The 19,686-nt window shown below is 43.4% G+C and overlaps 4 protein-coding genes across 4 annotated transcripts; 3 read left to right on the top strand and 1 right to left on the bottom strand.

The window, feature by feature from the left end:
• Positions 1 to 1,744: 1,744 nt before the first annotated feature.
• LOC118421012 (endothelial zinc finger protein induced by tumor necrosis factor alpha-like) lies at positions 1,745 to 4,105 on the bottom strand. The gene is made up of 2 exons (XM_035828146.1): positions 3,794 to 4,105; positions 1,745 to 3,299 (listed from the first exon to the last, which is right to left on the bottom strand). The coding sequence occupies exon 2, from the start codon at positions 3,166 to 3,168 to the stop codon at positions 2,221 to 2,223; it is 948 nt and encodes a 315-aa protein (XP_035684039.1). The 5' UTR covers positions 3,169 to 3,299; positions 3,794 to 4,105; the 3' UTR covers positions 1,745 to 2,220.
• Positions 4,106 to 5,139: 1,034 nt separating this feature from the next.
• On the top strand, positions 5,140 to 8,694 carry LOC118421930. The gene is made up of 4 exons (XM_035829434.1): positions 5,140 to 5,668; positions 6,538 to 6,645; positions 7,364 to 7,648; positions 8,186 to 8,694. The coding sequence occupies exons 1-4, from the start codon at positions 5,599 to 5,601 to the stop codon at positions 8,692 to 8,694; spliced, it is 972 nt and encodes a 323-aa protein (XP_035685327.1). The 5' UTR covers positions 5,140 to 5,598.
• Positions 8,695 to 10,689: 1,995 nt separating this feature from the next.
• Positions 10,690 to 13,393, top strand: LOC118421929 (angiopoietin-4-like). Its single transcript, XM_035829431.1, has 3 exons — positions 10,690 to 10,805; positions 13,067 to 13,207; positions 13,252 to 13,393. Exons 1-3 carry the CDS (start codon positions 10,690 to 10,692, stop codon positions 13,391 to 13,393), a joined length of 399 nt encoding a protein of 132 aa, XP_035685324.1.
• A 681-nt stretch (positions 13,394 to 14,074) lies between these two features.
• On the top strand, positions 14,075 to 18,987 carry LOC118421928 (versican core protein-like). The gene is made up of 5 exons (XM_035829430.1): positions 14,075 to 14,392; positions 15,592 to 15,792; positions 16,417 to 16,545; positions 18,416 to 18,618; positions 18,958 to 18,987. Exons 1-5 carry the CDS (start codon positions 14,110 to 14,112, stop codon positions 18,985 to 18,987), a joined length of 846 nt encoding a protein of 281 aa, XP_035685323.1. The 5' UTR covers positions 14,075 to 14,109.
• Positions 18,988 to 19,686: the final 699 nt, after the last annotated feature.

The following is a 19,686-nucleotide window of genomic DNA, read 5'->3' as shown; positions in this document are numbered from 1 at the left end:
TCCAAGTTTAAAGCCTGTAGAAAAGGTGTAAAACAAAGAGTAAGGAAAGCCCACAGTGTGTATAAAGCAGATTTCCTGGAGGAAAATATCCAGGAGAACCCCAAGGCCTTCTGGAATTACATTAAGTCTCTAAAGCAGGACTCTACCAACATAACGTCTATCAGGCACCAGGGTATACTAACCTCCGACCCTAAGGAGAAGGCTGAAGCGTTAGGAGACCAGTTTAGCTCGGTCTTCACAAAGGAGAACCTGGACACCAGACCAACACTTGGGAATCCTGTGACTCCCCCCATATCACAACTTCACATCTCAGTGGAAGGGGTAGCTAAACAACTTTCAGAGCTTAATCCCAACAAAGCTACAGGCCCTGATGGTCTTCATCCTAGACTCCTGAAGTCAGTGTCCACACAGATTGCACCGGTACTGCAGACCATTTTTGCACAGTCCCTTGCTACAGGCGATGTACCAGAAGACTGGAGGTCCGCCAACATCTCACCCATCTTCAAGAAGGGAGACAGGTCTTTACCATCAAACTATAGACCTGTCTCACTCACATCAGTCTGTAGCAAAGTTTTGGAGCATATTATTCATAGTCATATGATGAAACACCTTGATAAATACAATATATTGTCCCCTGCCCAACATGGCTTTAGGAAAGGCCTCTCTTGTGAAAGCCAGCTATTGGTCACGACTCACGACCTGACTAGTGCCCTTGACCAAGGAAAACAGGTTGACGCCATAGTGCTCGATTTCAGCAAGGCTTTTGATATGGTTCCCCACATTCGCCTTCTGAGTAAGCTCCAGCACTACGGCATCTCTGGTAATCTTTTGTCTTGGCTTCAAGCCTTCCTTACACAAAGGACCCAGGCAGTTGTCCTTGATGGGGAGTCCTCGAAACCTACAAAGGTTTTGTCGGGAGTGCCCCAAGGAACTGTTCTGGGACCCCTCTTGTTCCTACTTTATATAAATGATTTACCTGATATTGTTGGGTCCAACGTGCGTTTGTTTGCAGACGATTGCCTGCTTTACCGTATTATTGAACACCCAAGTGACGTACAAGGCTTACAAGCTGACCTTGACGCACTGACCCATTGGCAAAACCAATGGCAGATGTCCTTTAATCCATCTAAGTGCCACACACTTCATATAACCCACAAACGTAAACCAATTATTTCTCAATATGTTCTTTGTTCAGAAAACCTTACAAGTGTCAAAACCCACCCATATCTTGGTGTCCAACTATCTCATGACATGAAGTGGGACACACATATAAAGTACGCAACTGGTAAAGCGAATCGAATACTGGCGGTCATTCGCCGCAATTTACAGCACTGCCCACCACGGGTCAAATCAACATGCTATAAGGCGTTGGTTTTTTCCCTCGGACGGTTGCCGAGTGGAACAGACTGCCGGGGCACACTGCCCAGGCCCCGTCAGTCGAGGCCTTTAAGGCCGGTTTGGCTGCCTTGCCCTAGTCCGCAAGCCACCCCCCCCCCCCCCCTCAGCGACGCCCCAGTAGGGGTTTTTAGAGGGTACACAAGACGAAGACGAAGATGTGGAGACTTGTGTGGAGATGTTCAACCCATTGGTAACGGCCAATGCAGTTAAGAACGAAGTCTCCAAGCAGACCCTAGGGTGCCTTAGAGATAGTAAGTTCGTAAGTTCTAAATAGTCCTTTAAGTATAGAGAGCTATAGAGAACTTACTCAACATTGCGCTTGTTCAGTAAAAACAACAACAAGAGATCAAGTCCTGAGATTTATTGACGAAACCAACATAAGGAAAACATGTTTTAAAACTAATTAAGAATACTGGCTTGAATGTACATAATGTATTTCTGTCGCACATTTTTGGTACAACTTATTGTAGACGCTAATGATCTTGTATATTTACAGAGATGTGTCAAACACAATGTGACTATTTAACATTGAAAGATACAAATACATATGTACATGAAGCAAGTTAACTACGTTTCATTTACAAAAGCCATGCAATTCTGTCAAAGTGGAAACCTGTACAAGGCATTTGGTTATCTGTATAAAGCAGAAATCGACTCATTTACTTTTTATCCTCAAATAGCAAAACAGGAGTCTTTTTCGTACATGATGGTTAGATTACCATTAAACAGAACTTCAGAAATGACATTAAGGAAGGTACAATCCTCCGTTTCATAGTGTCCTTGTCTTTGCTTACCAATCTGTGGCCATACCTATCACAGTCTTCACACATGTGTGTGAGTCCGCATGTGACTCTTCAGGTGATCAATCCTCTCGAACCGCTTGCCGCAGTCACTACACAGATACGGTTTCTCACCTGTGTGTATTCTCATGTGTCTCTTTAGATTACCCAGCTCGCTGAACTGCTTGCCGCACTCTTCACACCTGTAGGGTTGCTCGCCGGTGTGTATCCGCATGTGAATCTTCAGTTCAGCTAACTGACGACACCTTTTGTTGCAATATTCACACACGTACGGTCTCTCACCGGTGTGGGTCATCATGTGCCTCTTCAGGGTTCTCGGGACACTGAATTGTCTGCTGCATACCTCGCATTTGTACGGTTTCTCGCCAGTGTGAGTCCGTATGTGCTCTTTCAGACGACGCAGTTTATTGAACTGCATGCCGCAGTCCTCGCACGTGTAGGGCGTCTCCCCAGTGTGAGTTCTCATGTGTGTATTTAGTTCAACACTTCTACTGAACTGCTTGCAGCACTTCTCACACCTGTAGGGTTTTTCACCTGTGTGAGTTCTCACATGAGCCTTCAGATCACCCAACCTGGTGAACCGTCTGCTGCACTCCTTACACTGGTGAGGTTTCTCCCCAGTGTGAGTCCGAATATGCTCCTTAAGGTCATGTGACCTGCTGAACTTCTTGCCGCATTTCACACACATGTACGGTTTCTCCCCTGTGTGAGTTCGCATGTGAGTCATAAGATGAGCTGGCTGGCCGAAACGTTTGCCACATTGCTCACACGGGTACGGTTTCTCACCTGTGTGAGACCGCATGTGTGCCTTCAGATGAGACAGCTGAGTAAACTGTGAGTTGCACTCCCCGCACATGTACGGTTTCTCCCCGGTGTGGGTCCGCATGTGAGTCGTCAGGGTCGTTAGCTGACCGAAGGCCTTGTCGCACGTCCCACACACGTACGGTTTCTCTCCTGTGTGGGTCCGCATATGGGTCTTTAGTTGACTCGGGTAACGGAACTCCTTGCCACACTCACTACACCTGTGTGCACGCGGAGAAGTCCGTTCAAATCCGTTCCTCTTCTTTTACGTGGGGTACAACTGTGTCTGCCATGGTCATCCTGCAGGAATATACCGCAAAAAATAAACAATTCGTAAAGTTGATTGAACAGAAGTTGTGTAGTGACAAATTTATGTTAACATACCATTACAAGCTATCTTACCATATGAATGATCTAAACATGTTTGACATAGTGACATTTGTATGTGACGTTAACTTGTTCAATCGGTGTTCCGGTATTTGTATCGAGCATGAGAGTTGATCTGTAAGTCCACTCTAGCTGTGCTTCTAGCTGGAAATTTCCGGCAGTAAATCTCACGACTTGTCCAACTGTAGAGATTCAATTGTCTACAATATCTACGTCCCCATTATAACAAACATAGAACGCATGGAGGTCATCAATGTGCGTCGCAGAAATACACTAGCGTTACTAAATCGAATGAGTTTTCAGCATTATGCTGTTGGGTGGGGGAAAATCAATTTTCGACTATCCCAATTTACATCTCTATATGACATCTAGGTATTCTAGAAAATGCAGTCACGATCCGTACTTACCGAGATTGCGCTGACGCTCCAACGAACTGCATGGCCACACAGGTCCTCACGGTTTCAGAGTCGGTGCAATGTTTACAGTGAGACACAGATCCAAACGGATTCAGAGTCGTCACTGACTGAACTACTGTAGTCAATGACGGGTTTATATAATGACTGAGTAGACAGAGGTAAAAATGGTTTTATGGGTGAAGAGACAACTGATACCCTGCGTTGATTTGCATAGCGACATAGTAGACAACACTAGACGACCTTATCTCAGAATACCAGACAACCTTCTCTATGCATCAGACAATACACCTTTCTCACGCGGCGGCCATGATAGATCCAAGAAGAGGTCAATGAGGCAAACAGACAAAACTTATTTCTAAAATCAGGTCCCATTTAGTTTTCCCCCAAACCACACAAATTTTCATGATATAAGATGGAATAATAAATATTACAAGAAGTGTTATGCACCGAAAAATGTAGCAATTTAGAGTAGTGTAGACTGACCCCATATTCCATTAAGAGATGCAAAATAAAAACATAATAATGCAAATTTTTAACGAATTTGCAGCCATTCACTTATTGGTCGATTTCCTAATTGGCAGGCTACCATTGGTCGAACTGCTCATTATGATGGACAGCCTTTTGTTTGCCACATTGAACTCGTTTTAGATCTATCATGGCCGCCGCGTGAGAAAGGTGTATACAAGCAAACGCTGTTGTTTATATCCGGGGTATTTGACGGCTGGTTACAACACTTTTTGGATAAAAAAATTTGTATTTGGATTATCAGATCAAATTACTGGCTGATATGTAAATCAATCTTTTGCCAAACACCTGCTTTTTGCCTACCACTGCGTCACCGTGACATCATCACGATCGCTCGTATGTAGCCACTCGTTTGTTCTAAAGCGGTTACCTGAATCTGTGGTACGTTGGCGACCTGGACGCGCGAGTGGACAGGGCGCTTTGTGAATTTCATTTGCTTTTCACTTCGTGTGTTTTGTTGTATTTTCATTCATACGTGTACGTTTTTCATGATATCCCCATTATAAAGTTAAGGTATCACAAATCCAAATTAAGACTCTGGCACTGTCCAGTAAGCATGCGTAAGGCCTACGTCACATTTCAAACCGGGGCCCGGTCGGGCAGCTTTCTGGAAGTTAAAGTATGTTAAAAAAGACACAAAACTACAAAACTGAAAGAGAATAGTTGACATTGTTTGTGTATATTTTCACGTATACTTTTCTATTTTCGTTCTCGCAAACAGCCCGACCGAGCCCCGAATTAGATCGTTAGCCTACGAGGTGAAAATGTTGTACAAATAGCTGTATACATAGCTATAATATCAAATATTTGGTCAAACTCTGAATTTAGGTCACGGAACATTTCAAGTATGGTATCCTGTTATGAAATGATGTCATATCTAGAAGAAACTAAAATGTCCAGTGCAATTCACACTTTTGTAACCACCTTATTAATTATTCACCCAGCTACCTAATAGTATATAGATATACGTAAAACAGTACGTGACAATGACAAATTTTCCCCAGACATATTGACAGAATGGTGACGCTATCATAGCGCGGTTTAATGCGCCTACGTCAAACTTACTATAGAGCCTTGTGATGGATGAGTTCTTGTGATGGCTATATCATGTCCTACCGGTTTCCCAAGAGCCCTGGAAATTACATACAAGCGACAAAGGGTGTGAGTAGACTTTGTCAGGAAGGTAGGTTGGACAGTATAAAAGGTGTAATCTGTTTTAACGATCGCGTTTTCAGTTTCGACGTTCGGAGGAGCGGCATCGGTCCGCCAACATGAGGGCGAAGTTAGGTCTTCTGATTGGTCTTCTCGTTTACGTGTCTATGGCTATCACGGATGTGGAAGGTAAGCTCTCGGTCACATACGTAATACGATTATTGTAAGATCGCAAACGCTTCATGCTTCAATCGTGGCATCGTGTGTGGCGTAAATGGGCTCGGAATCGAGGGGTCCCGAGTTCGATGCTCGCCGTGCCCCCGACGTTAGGCCCTTGGGAAAGACACTTTAAACAACCTTTCTCACTTCACGGTAGAGGATGTGTCAGTATGGGTACCTGCTTTCGGTCGGTGAGGTCAAATACTACTCTTGACTTCTGTGTGTCTTATGTAGCCGTGAAATTATTTGCTGGTCATATTTTTCTCACGCATCCAAGAACGTCTATGTCCTTTTTTGTATGCTCATTTTGAAGGTACTGGTACATATTATTTAACGGTCAATAACAGAGGCTAATCTTTTAAACTACAGCAACTTTTCTTGTCAAATTTACACAAAAATTCAATTATCTTTGGCAAAATGTCATCTATCTTTTCTAGAATTCTTTCTACATCTATCCGTCTATATGAATATAATACTAGTAAAAACGGTCTATATAAATACTGGCCAATACCCATATATCTTTAAACCTTGTACCTTGTACATTGGTCCCTTAACCCAGTATTCCCTGGTCGTGGGGGCGCTGCATGGTGACGCTGTGAATCAGGTTCCTCCATCCCATTCGGTCCTGCGTCAGCGGGAGGGACTCTGCAAAGCTCTTTCCCGTCCATTCCATAATGTTGTTTGCCCATTTTTCTTCTGCCTTCCCCTTCTCCTAGCTCCGTTTACAGTTCCTTGAAGGATGACTTTATATACTTTATACTTTAATATCTTTAAAAGGATACTGTAAATATTGTGTTTCTAGACATAATAAAAAAATTCATATGTAAATTCTGCTCCAGGGGCCAGGGACTGCCTGGATGTTTGGGACAACAACATCAACAAGAGCGGGGTGTACACCGTGGGAGAACCGCCCTTCGAGGTCTACTGCTATAACGAACTGGAGGGAGGTGCGAACAATGAGTTACTTTTCCTGTGATGAATCAACAAGGGTTTATTTGTTACAGCAGATTTCACGAGACTCGATGCTACAGACAGATTTGTATATATCTTTAGATGCCACAACTCCCATAATGCAAAGATAGACAAATATATCAAAGACTGCTTTGCTATTAGAAAGAGTAATGAAACTCATGACTTGATTGTAACACTATATCAAAGACTTGTGTTAGCCCTTCTTGTTATGTCTTATTCTATACACCTGTTGTTGTTTTTTTTACTTTGTGTATCAGTCTTTGCCATACTTTGTACCATGTACAAGTGTCGAGCAATAAAGTTCATATTATTATTTTGTTTTATAAGGCCACATTGCCTTAACTTTATGGATGGCATCCACGCGCGCTAATTTTCAATTATTGCAATCTATGAATTCTCTATTATACGTAAGTGATAGTATGAATACAATTTCTACTATTACGCTACCTACTAGAGAGAATTCTCATGTTCACATGTGGCGAGATGACTTGTGCAATGTGGCGAAATGACTTGTGCCATCTGGCGAAACGACTTGTCATGTGGCGAAAGGACTGTAGCCAACTACCGATGTGGCGAAACAATAAGTAATGTGTACACAGTGTGTATGTCGTTGGCATGCCTAAAATGTTTCAAAACATCAAATGTACGTAAGGTCTGAATTTTCTCTTCTAAGACTTCTGTCTTTTTTTCCAGACGTGAATATAGCACTGGGTAAACCAACTCAGCAGTCGAGTACCAGCCATGATTCGAGTAACGCCGTGGACGGCAACCGAGGCGGGAACCTACTGAACGACGGCTGCACCCACACGTTAAATCCTGGTACCGCAGACCCGTGGTGGTACGTGGACCTACAGAGCTCCCGGGCCATCAGCCACGTCACCATCGTCAACAGGGCGGACTGCTGTCAGGGGAGGATCAACCCCTTCAGGCTTCACGTCAGCAGTGATACCAACATCCTATCCAGCCCGACGTGTGGAGGTGAATACATTTCTTTTCTAAAATGAAACTTCATCTACACATACATACATACATACATACATACATACATACATACATACATGCACATACATACGTAATAGAAAAGCATATATCCAATAGTATGTATCATTAAGTGCTACGACACCCGAGCACACACACACACGTCGATGTTTGAATATTCTCTGCAGCAATTCAAAGTTTACAACCATATACTACCTGATATTCTTTCCCAGAATCATCATACTGTGTGGAGTATCATCCTATCCAGCCCGACGTGTGGAGGTGACTACACCTTTTCAAACAATTGAATTTCATCCTTACATTCATTCATTCATACATACATACATACATACATACATACATACATACATACATACAACTATAGAAAAGTTTATCCGAGGGGTGACCTTTATCTGTTGTCTTTAAAATAACGCATTTAGGGATACTTGCATAAAGAGTTACCGAGAAAAAGCGGTGGGTGACTGGGCGGGTTACGTTTCCTTGAAAAACTAAGCGTCCTTGCGTCCTCTTCCCCAGGTGCATGGCTGACAGGGAAGTCGTCGTGGGTTGTAGACTCCGCCGGCACACCGTATGTCTCCAACGGAGTGACGTATGATGCCACAAAAACATTGGATGGGAACACTGGAACCTACTGGAACCCCCAGGGCACGGGCATATACTACAACAACTGGTACATCGTTCTGGACCTCTCAGCGCCTCAGACTCTGACCCGCATCGCAGTCAACAACTACGGGAACACCGTCCATGACATCGCAGCCTTCAGCTTGCAGCAGTCGCAGGTTGGGAGTCCGTACACATGGGAGGATGTCGGGTCCTTCGCTAACGTGCAGGGAGGAACGTCGCGTCGCCAGGAGTTTGGCGAGTTCCAGGGAACAGCGCGTTTTTGGCGGTTTGTGGTCACTCGGACGCACTCTGGTCATCAGCCAAGGCTCACAGAGCTACAGCTTTACGGAATATCATCAAGTAAGGGGGAATCATATTCAAAGCTTGCCTTGTTAATGAAATGGCTTGCTTGTGTCGCTTAATTATAGCTTTCGCTAACAATTCGTGACCCAAATATTTAAAAGTTTCATGTGACACTGATGTGTTGGTTATACATGTCACATACTTCATGTCAGTGCCATGATGTATTAAGTACGTGACTGTCTTCAGCTTGACTTCGTCTTACCTTGTTTCCTATTGGACGTCCAAAATTGTATCCAGCTCGTTTGCATTCATAGTTGGGGTACATAAGACCACTTTCTCCCAGATCACTTCAGTGTCACTGACGAAAGACGATGGATGCCATCTGATCAGAAACGTCTGACCGTTTCCAAAATTATATCTAGTTGCTTGAAGAACCGCTTTCATCAACACAGCCATGATGACTTCCAATAGTGCATTTGCTAGCTTCGGAGTCGCAGGTTTTTGTTCGCCTGGCCTTTTTTCTTTGCTGGCCCGGCCATACTGTTGCTCTTTCTGTCCCCTAACATGCATGGCCAAGCGATAAAATCTGATGCACCAACACTCCCTGTACCAGCCAAGCGCCACTGTCTGTGATCGAATACTACACGTCCGACGAGTTTGAACAGCTTCGCCATTTTGACTCTCGCCCTTGCCTGCGTGTATATCCCTCATTCTGATTGGTCAATTTCTTGTGTATCGCTTCTTCTGCTTGTTTCCGTTTTTTCAAAACTTTGTTTGAGACGTAGAATAGGCTAGATGTTCATTTCACTTCTGGTTCGCAACAATTCTATGTGTTACTGCGTCATACCCAACATACAATGGGACCTTCTGGATGGTCGACGTCGCCTGGCTATATGATAATATGTAATAAACTTCATTTTCACGGACTTCGTTAATGAAAAAGCCACAATTTTCGTCACAATTATCAACTTCCTTTCCCCTTATAGTTGAGCATAGCTTCGCCGCGGGGCAGACAGAAATGACAATCGCTTGCGGAGGGATACGGGGAAGGTACGTCGGAGTGCACCTACCCGGGAGTGATAGGATCCTTTCGCTGTGTGAAGTGGAGGTCTTCCAAGTTTCAGGTAACGATTAGGCTTTAGAAAATGTCCGCGTTTAGTCATTATCGTAGTCATGTTTTAAGTATGATGTCGCACAAGGTGCCCTTTGTTAGCTTCGTATCAACTTATTCATCAAGTATACGAGTACCTTGTCGTAGATTTCGAAAAGCTGTAAGATGCTGACTTTTCCACACTTCAATGATACATTTTTGGTAAAGTTTACAGGTATAAAATAAGAGCTAATAAATTAAGTTGAATCTGTTTGAGAAATGAGTTGTCATGAGAGCGTTTGGAATGGACGTATAGGAAGATTTAAGTTGTTGATGTTACCGCTAGCTGGATGGACGGTGATCCAGAGAAGAACGACCGGCTCGGTGGACTTTGTGACCAGAACCTGGTCCGAGTACGAACTGGGGTTCGGCGACCTGACGGGGGAATTCTGGCTCGGGCTGGACAAACTACACCGGATGACTTCTCAGGTAAGTTCTACAAACATCATTGTCTATCTCTCCACTGTCTCTGCTTGTCTGTCTTTCTCTGTCTTTCTCTCTCTCTCTCTCTCTCTCTCTCTCTCTCTCTCTCTCTCTGTCTTTCTGTTTCTCTGTCTCTGTCTCTCTGTCTTTGTCTCTGCCTATCTGTATCCCTCTCTCTCTCGCTCTCTCTCGCTCTCTCTGTCTACCTTTCTCTCTCTCTCTTTCTCTCTGCTATATCTCTCCGTCTCTCTCTGTCTCTTTCTGTCTGTCTCTCTCTGTCTCTCTCTCTCTCTCTCTCTCTCTCTCTCACTCTCTCTCTCTCTCTCTCTCTCTCTCTCTCAATAAAACTTTAAAAAACATAGACATACTTGTAGAGATTGATTCGTTTATACATATTGTTTACTTGGATGTCTACCCCCTTGTAAGTTTTATATGATGTATACTTACAATATATCGAGTAGGTTACGTGTCAACGTGTCTTATATACAACGTATAAAGGTTCCACCGCAGGTAAAGGTGAACTAGCGTTACGTAAAGTTACATGTCTGTTGTGCAGAAAGGATACACTCTCCGGGTGGACCTGGCCGACTGGGACGGGTCCACAGCCTATGCGGAGTACAGCAGCTTTAGCGTGGCGAGCGCCGCGGACAAGTACAGGTTAGCTACATTCTACCTTTAAAATTTTACTTTAATGCCGCCAAAAAGTAGTTACTCAAGCAACTGGATATGGTTTTGGAAACGGCCAGACGGATAGAACCCACCATCCTTCGTCAGTGACACTCTCAACTTAATGCCTCTTCAACTATTCTTAAACCAGAGTTTCCAAGGTAGGATTGATGGGTTCAAAAATTCGTATTTTACCAGAACTATCGTAGATTGGAATTTGTTATCACCAAGCACAGTAGGGGCATCTTCTCTGCATAGTTTTAAAGAACGCTTGCAGATATAGATGTGCAAAAGTTAGGTGTGACGGATCGTTCAGTGTAGTATAACCAGCTGCTGCCGCACCGCGTGCCTGCGAAGCTGGTGTGTTACGCCGAATGGCGTTTCTACTATATAGATACAGATACAGATGTACATATAGGTCAATGTTTGAATCTTGACCTATCGTATTACTAAGAAATGTGATGCAGATTCCGATTTTCATTGTAGCAACAACCCAAGATACATTACTGTAGGACATTTAAAATTTGTCCTTCTCAGATCAACTCGAGCGGCGCAAATTTCTGTTTCAGCAGCCCTGGGCCACACATCTTTGTGCAGTCACTGCAGTAGGGGGTTAGTCCACTGGTAGTGGTGTGTGTTCCATCCTTCCCAAATTCTGAGTTGTCAGCAGAGAAAGCAACATATAACATTTCTAAAGTCTTTAAACCTATACTATACTAAGTATAGAGTATGACTCGACCGGTGATCGAACTCACGACCTACCGACTGCAAGCCAAATATTTTACCAACTTTCCAAATTTGAGCCATTGCAATTGCAGCGGTCACATTAATGCTCACATACACACGTGCACGCTTCCAGACTTTACAAGCTTAATACTCTCGGCGTGGCCGTTGACACCCTTTGGCCGGCTACATTACTTTGGAGGCTTTGATACTATCTGATGCCACCGGTAAATCGTACGAATTTATTCATTCGTTACTTAACTTCACCAGATTGACAATTATTCATATAGTCAGGTTCTTTAGACACAACCAGGGAGTACTTACTTCCAACGTTTTGATGTCTATCAGACACCATCATCAGGGTAGAATGACTGGAAACTACTTCTTGTTGCTACTTATAGCCGATGTAGGTGGCGCTGCAGCAGCAAGAATGCCGTCCCAAACGTGGATCAGCTTGTACCCCCCCCCTCCCCCTCGTCTCTGTTCATGACTGGAGCTGATTTTTTTATCCAGACTGCCTTCGTAATCCAGCGTGTCTGATAGACATCGAAACGAAACAAAGTACAGTCTAACCTGCCCAAGACGACTTCCCGGGGGACCGGAAAAAGGTCCATTTGGACAGGTGGTCGCTGAGAAGAGTATCGACTTAAAACATGCCCGAAGCAAAGTATAAATGGTCTCCGTTGTGTTTAATGGCAAATATCAAGCACACTGCACGCACACAAAGAAGCAAGGTCTTTAATGCCAAATACAACACGCACACTGTAAATTTTAAATTTAACCCCAAGCTTTCATCGAGCTTTTTTAAGATACAGTATTTTAAAGCTCAACATTTGTACACTAACTTTTTAGACAGTAAGGGAACTTTGATGCTGTCAGTTACCATACGAGCCATTATGCGTCGCTGTGTTCTTGATCGCCGTATCTGAAATAACTACGGTGCACCTTTCGAATTCGATGCCCGGTACGTCCCGTTAGCGTACTTACCCACGGGTGAACGTACAGTACAGTTGGACAAAAGCACACACACAGATTTTTCTTAGATAGGTATGAGCTACATAGATCTTTCTTAACTTAATTTTTTTTAAACTTCTGTAACAACTAAACTCGGATTTTCTTACACCGAAATTTTCTTTCATATTATAGTAGACTGCCCAATTGACCTACCCATTGACCGCCGCCATCATAATATCGTAATGGCAGTCAAAATCCGACGCAAACTGGCCGATTTCGGCACAAAATTGCGCTAGTTATCATCAAAAATCGATGAAAAGCTCAATTTTGAAAATGATGCGGTCGTTATGGGTCCCAATTTGGGCCGGTCGCGGTCGCGTTGGCCAGGTGGTCGTTGAGAAAAGGTCGCTTAATGCTTACGTCAATGGGAAAAAAATCGGGACCGAGAAAAAGCGGTCGAAATGGCCAGGTGGTCGCTGAGAAGAGGTGGTCGCTCGGGCAGGTTTGACTGTAAGTACTCCCTGGATGTGCCGAAAGAACATTAGTATCTGATTAATTAAAGTTTATTACTCCAGACTATCGGTCTCCGGTTACTCCGGTACCGCCGGTGACGGCATCACGAGGCCAGACAACGACGGGCGGTACAGCTCAGACGGCGCCATGTTCACCACCCAGGACCAGGACAACGACGGGAACGGCAACATCTGCGCCACATTGTGAGAAAAATAAAATCCTGGTTATTGAATGTATGTTGCTCCAGACTGTCGGTCTCTGGTTACTCTGGTACCGCCGGTGACGGCATCACGAGTCCGGACAACAACGGGCGGTACAACGCAAACGGCGCCATGTTCACCACTCAGGACCAGGACAACGACGGGAATGGCAACAACTGCGCCACATAGTGAGAAAAAACACAGAAACCGTGAATTCTAGTATTCTAGAATTCTAGAAAACACAGAAACCGTGAATTCTAGTATTCTTCTATGGAATACTAGAGCTATTTGTCAAATTCTAGGTCACAGCGAGGTCCTCGTACTTGAAGGATCGGTGCTCAGTGGCGGCGGCACAGGGGGGGGGGGGGAGATGGCAGGGGGGAGGCGCCCCCCCGGAAAATATGTGGGGGGGGGACAAAAAAATCAAGCTGGAGCCTTGTTTATTTGTGTTTTTCTAACAGAATTGCCATCAAACTTAGCCTAGCCTGGCAGCAAAATTTGCCCATTAAAACGCAGGAAATGGCGTTTTAGAGGGTCAAGATTTCAAATTTTAAAACTTTTTCTGTCAGTAAAAGTTCGACCCCCCCCCACGAAATTTCCAGCCGCCGCCTCTGTTGCTGTCAGGAGATGGTATTTATCCTTTTATAGCAAACCCATCTCACAAATATTCTTCACTGTTAAGATTCATACGTTAGCTTCTTTCAAAAGCATTATCACTGAACATCAATACAAAAAACAATATAACGTTACATACTCTACGAGTCGAATCTACGGTGTATAGGCTCTTACCGTTCGTCATCTAAGGTGGCCATTTTGCTGTTGCTCTTCTATAAGTCTGTGCATAACCACTTTTAGATTTTTACGCTTACTTTCTACGAAAATACAGATTTTGTACACAAACATACATGAGATATCTAAATAGCAGAAACGGAAAGACTTTAAAGATGAGGACAGCTACAAACCTGTTTCTTTGTCTCCTGATGACCAGCTTTGGAAGCGGGGGCTGGTGGTACGCTGATGGTTGTGGCGAGGTGTACTTGAACGGGGAGTATAAAACCGCCTGCAACTCCACCAGCAACCCCGGCTTCAGCACCGAGACGTGTCGCGCCAGGGGGATGAACTGGCTGCCGTGGAAGGGCTTTGTCTCTCTGAAACACTCGAGGATCATGATGAGGCCGACAGACTTCGGTAAGAAGTTTCTTTTTCTGTTCATGCGAAATTCACGTCTGTTTTTGTTTGTTTTTTCTTCACATAGCCAGTAACACACCAGCTTTTATCAGTAAAACTGCATACAATCTGCAAAGTACTGGTTACTAATGTTAGGTCGCGCTAGGCCAAGGGGATGAACTGGCTGCCGTGGAAGGGCGGTGTCTCTCTGAAGCACTCGAGGATCATGATGAGACCGAAAGACTTTGGTAAGGAGTTGCTCTGTTCATGCAAAATTCACGTGTTTTTTTTTTCTTAACATAGCCAGTAACACACCAGCTTTTAACATTAAAACTGCATACAATCTGCAAAGTACTGGAATGTTAGGTCGCGCTAGGCCAGGGGTATGAACTGGATACCGTGGAAAGGTGGTGTCTCTCTGAAGCACTCAAGGATCATGATGAGACCAAAAGACTTCGGTAAGGAGTTTCTTTCTCTGTTCATACGAAATTCACGTGTCTTTTTGTTTGTTTTTCTTCACATAACCAGTAACACACCAGCTTTTAACAGTAAACTGCATACAATCTACATAGTACTGGAATGTTAGGTCGCGCTAGGCCAGGGGTATGAACTGGATACCGTGGAAAGGCGGTGTCTCTCTGAAACACTCGAGGATCATGATGAGGCCGAAAGAATTCGGTAAGGAGTTTTTTTCTTCTGTTCATGCAGAACGTACGTCTGCTGTTGTTTGAATATTTATTTGCTTTTCTTTATTTAACCAGTGAAACACCCTTAGGCGTAACACAGCAGCTTTGAACAATTAATACAAGCTGCATATATATAGTACCGGGACGTTAAGTCGCACCAAATTGGCTACCGCCGCATGGCTAGAGGCGGTGTCTCTCTGAAGCACTCGAAGTTCATGATGAGGTCGAAAGACTTTGAATAGAAATGGGTTGTTTTCTGTCCATAGAAACGTGCAATAAACCATTCAATAAAACAATACTTAACATGCAATGTACTTATCTTGAAAGTTCATCTGTGTTGGTTGAAGTCATTATTGAACTAGTTAAACTGTAATTTCAACAACCTGTTAATGTTACCTGCTGAGTCGTTTCGTTGCCTACCAACTGATTGTGTAAAAGAAAACCCCAATATCCTATGACCTAACAAGGTGATGAAATTATTTTAGGGAGAATTTAAATATAGTTTAATTTTTCATACATCCACACTGCTGCTAGGTTGGCCAAGAAGAAGGCTGGACCCCAATGACAACCCTTTGCGATGTGGCCCCAGTTTTGCCCTTCCTGACGGCAAGCGCTCTGAATGCGACCCTACTGGCACCATCAACGACTTACCGTGCTGTTCCACTGGTGGATACTGTGGCAAAACTTCGGCACACTGCACATGCTCCGGTTGTGTGGACTATCGACCAGTCGTAGGTACGTCATATCATGTTACACACGTAAGATTACAGTCCCAAAGTCCACAATACAAGAACTTTCTTGTATTGTGCTATGGGACAATCCAATATACATTTTCAAACTTTTTAGCATGTTAGCTATAGGCCATAGGCTCTTAAGAAATGTTCTTGGGTCCATGCAAGTTTGGACAATGTATTTCCTTTTGCAGTGATAATGAATATTATCATCCATAGAAATGATGCTTTACATTAATTTTTCCAAGGGGGGGGGGGGGTGAAAAATTCCAACTTCCTTGATCTTTCTGAGACAAATGTGCCTTCAAATTCAATACCTCGCGTTTTCATGTTAAGACGAAAGAAGTAGTTTTGGTTTTCAGGCGTTATTTTGTCAGTGCGTTTCTAAAAGAAGGGACCATATAAAGCCACACTTAGAAAATGTGGGATCTTTAGTCTTTCACTTTCTCCGAAAAATAAGTCGACCAACCCAACAACCCAGATAGTTAGCTTTTAGAGTTCTGTGGACTCTTGTATATTGCTTGCATTGTATGTACCATTCCAGGTTACCTGCAATTAGCCCACGGGCAAAAATTTGCAATAAACTATATCAACTATAATATCTAATAAAATTGCGATGTTATCCCAGACCTTGATGAGTGTGCACAAGATAACCACGGGTGCGAACATATCTGCACCAACCCCATCGTCCGCGGACCGGCGGAATGCTCCTGTGAGCTGGGGTTCACCTTAAATCCTGACAACAAGACATGTCGAGGTAAGTAAAGCTAAGGACACAACCCGCCGCACGTGCAAGTACGTGCTATATCTACGTTACAAAATGTGAGCAATATTTTTGGATCCGTAAGTGGTAATACCGCTACCGTACGGACTCGAAGGGCATCCGACGGATTTTGGAGCATGCAGACACGATGAAGAACTTTACTTGCAGGCAAAACTTTGTGTGCCATCGGTCTGCGGTACGGGCGACGCGCCTGCCCTGCACAGCTTGAACGTTTTCAGAAATACTTGGCGGACGTGGCCTCCCATAAAACGTACGGACAAATTGCACGTACCCTAAGATTGTGCCCTTAGCTTAAGCCACATTTCGTCATGGTGTAATATTTTCTCATAGAAAAACATGACGTTAGAGGCAACAAAACCTGATGACGTCATCCATATGTCCAAAAAACATTTAAAACTCTTTCATGCTCATCTATCAATACTCGACGCGACTCCATTATGTCTTAATTTATTGATGAGAAAACAATGGAAGGTCGAATTTATCACTTCAATGATTTATACCGCTTTCCAGCGTAAAATTAAGAAAACAAGAATGTCACCTATATCTGACGTGACAACTCTTCCGGTAATAGTTACAAAAGCATATCGAATTCACCAACTGCAGCTTCATCCTCATTATTTCACTAGAACAATTTTCGGCTTTCCAGTGGGAAACTGGGTGACAAGTTGAAAACCGGCTCATAGATATCCTTGTCGTGACGCAACCCTATTAAACTGTAAATCATAAGATTCTCTAGACACTTTTGGATCACCAGAGAGAACATCTCTTCATGTCTGCATTATTGGTAACTGTGCCGTCCGGTAATAGTTACAAAAGCATATCGAATTCACCAACTGCATCTTCATCCTCGCAATTTTACTTCAACAATTTTCGGCTTTCCCGTTTAAAAAAATGGATGGCAAGTTTAAAACCGGCCCATATGCGTGTCGTGACGCGAACCTATTAAATTGTAAATTATAAGATTTTTCAACTCTCTTGACACTTTTGGGTCACCAGAGAACATCAATCACTCCATCCATCCTTTATGACGTTAATAACAGGCTATCTATCGTTAATGACAGGCTATCTGAGCCATCTTAAGAGTACAATTTCCCTTAATTTATAGCACTTTAAGATGACTTGTTTCCACCAGGGGTGTTATTTTGAAAGCTACTCCATCATATGCAAGCTCGCTGTCATCCAAAAGAATTGAAATGCCAGTGCTTCGCTAAGTGACCAACTATGTCCACTATCTAAGGGTGCAATTTCTGTCCATCCGTGTTCAACTTTTAAAAGGATTGGTTTCCCCAATCTGACCAGGGGTGTTATTTTAAAAGCTATCCCATGATAAAAGCGATGACCTTCCTGTCATCGAGAAGAATCGGAAAAGTGCTGATGATTTCCTGGCATTTTACGGACAATCAACCGTGAAAGTGTTTGGTCTCGAGGGGTACGTTCATTGAGTGTGATTTCTGAATTGCACGTGTTCACAAAACGTGCTTTTTTAGAATGTCAAGGGTACAAGACCGAGGCCCTGCGCTGCAACCTTCAGTGTCACAGAATATACTGGTAACGATAATCCCAAGGCCAAATCTTTAAAAAGGCAAAAATGCGAACATTGTTATTCATCACAATACTACAAGTGCATGTGATCAGTTTGGTTCAAATTATATATACCTTGTAACATTTTAAAGTAATGATGGGAGCTTCGACGGGGGTCCCATGCTCAAGGAGACGCCTCGACCACGTTAATCAGCCTCATTCCTCAAATATTGGGTACCTACTGGCTACAAATACACCCGACATCTTCATTATCACTATTATTATTATTTTTAATTTAGTCTTGTCCTTTTGTGTTTCAAAGCCCCGGAGTGGACGTCCTCCAACGGCGCCAGCTACCTCCCGATTCCCGGAGAGCTATTTTCCTGGAGCGCAGCGGAGGAAGCGTGCCAGTCCTTCGGGTCACACCTGGCCTCCATTTCCGGTAGCCAGGAGAACGACTTCCTGATGGAGATGATGGGGAATGATGCCGGGAGCTATTGGATAGGTCTGAACACCAATCAGCAGGTACGTCCTTTTTGTCTTTGGGACAGAAGTAGACAATGTGGCACTGTTAGTACTTATTTTAAAAGTACAGACAGAAGGTAAAGGTAGAATTTTACCTCCCTGACCGAAGTCAGGTACCCATTATTACACCTGGGTGATGTGAGGAAGGTCGCGTAAAGTGCCTTTCCAAGAGCACAACGTCGGGGGCGAACGAACTCGGGACCTCGAGGTTTCGAGCCCAACATACATTCTACCAGATACGACGCCACGATAAGTGTGAATTAAGGTACGACTTTCCTTAAGTCATCAGGTGTTTTCTTCTGACGATGATGGCACTCAGCTTTTCCGTTACGTTTGTAGCCCTCAAGACGTTTTCACCGCCGACAATAAGTCGTGTACATTTTTCGGTGGTATTGATAGTTTGAATATCTTGAGGATTCCTTGGATGTATCATTTGCAGATGATGAGAGGGATCAGAATGCTATCTAATGTCGTATGTATGTTTTGAGTCATTTATAGACTTTGCTGTCATTTTCTGAATATTGCTACTATGTGTCTCACTACTGTTTCAACATTTTCGCCATCTTTCCATTCAAGAATGGGACGTTGAAATGGACAGATGGCGCCAACGTGGACTGGACGAGTTCATCTCCGGACGGGGGAGTTTTCGAGAACTGTGTGGCTGTTGAAGGTGTGCAATGACTCATAATTTACTAATAGATTAATTAGGTGCTTTTAAACAAACTAATTAATGATCCATTTCAAAAATTTATTTTCAAAAACAGATCATGTTTTTTATTCTTATCTTGATTTAGAGTGAATAGTTCGTTCAAAATTAAAACTGAGGTGTTCAAACAAAAGAGAGGTGTTTAATCCAAAACGTCCGTGTTGTGATATTTTGCATATTGGTGTATGCATGGGGACATAGATTAGATATTCTGATGTGGATAAGAGGGTAAGATACGTCAAATGGCAGTTGCTCAAGCGACAGAATATGATTCTAGAAATCATTGTAGGTCAGGTAGGTAAGATACAGATTGTAACTATTGAAAAGAAAGATAGATAGATAGATAGATAGATAGATAGATA

Source organism: Branchiostoma floridae, chromosome 8 (genome assembly GCF_000003815.2).
Source record: "Branchiostoma floridae strain S238N-H82 chromosome 8, Bfl_VNyyK, whole genome shotgun sequence".
Lineage (NCBI taxonomy): Eukaryota > Metazoa > Chordata > Leptocardii > Amphioxiformes > Branchiostomatidae > Branchiostoma > Branchiostoma floridae.
Note: the sequence above shows the minus strand (reverse complement) of the source record. Positions and strands in the feature narration are given on the sequence as shown.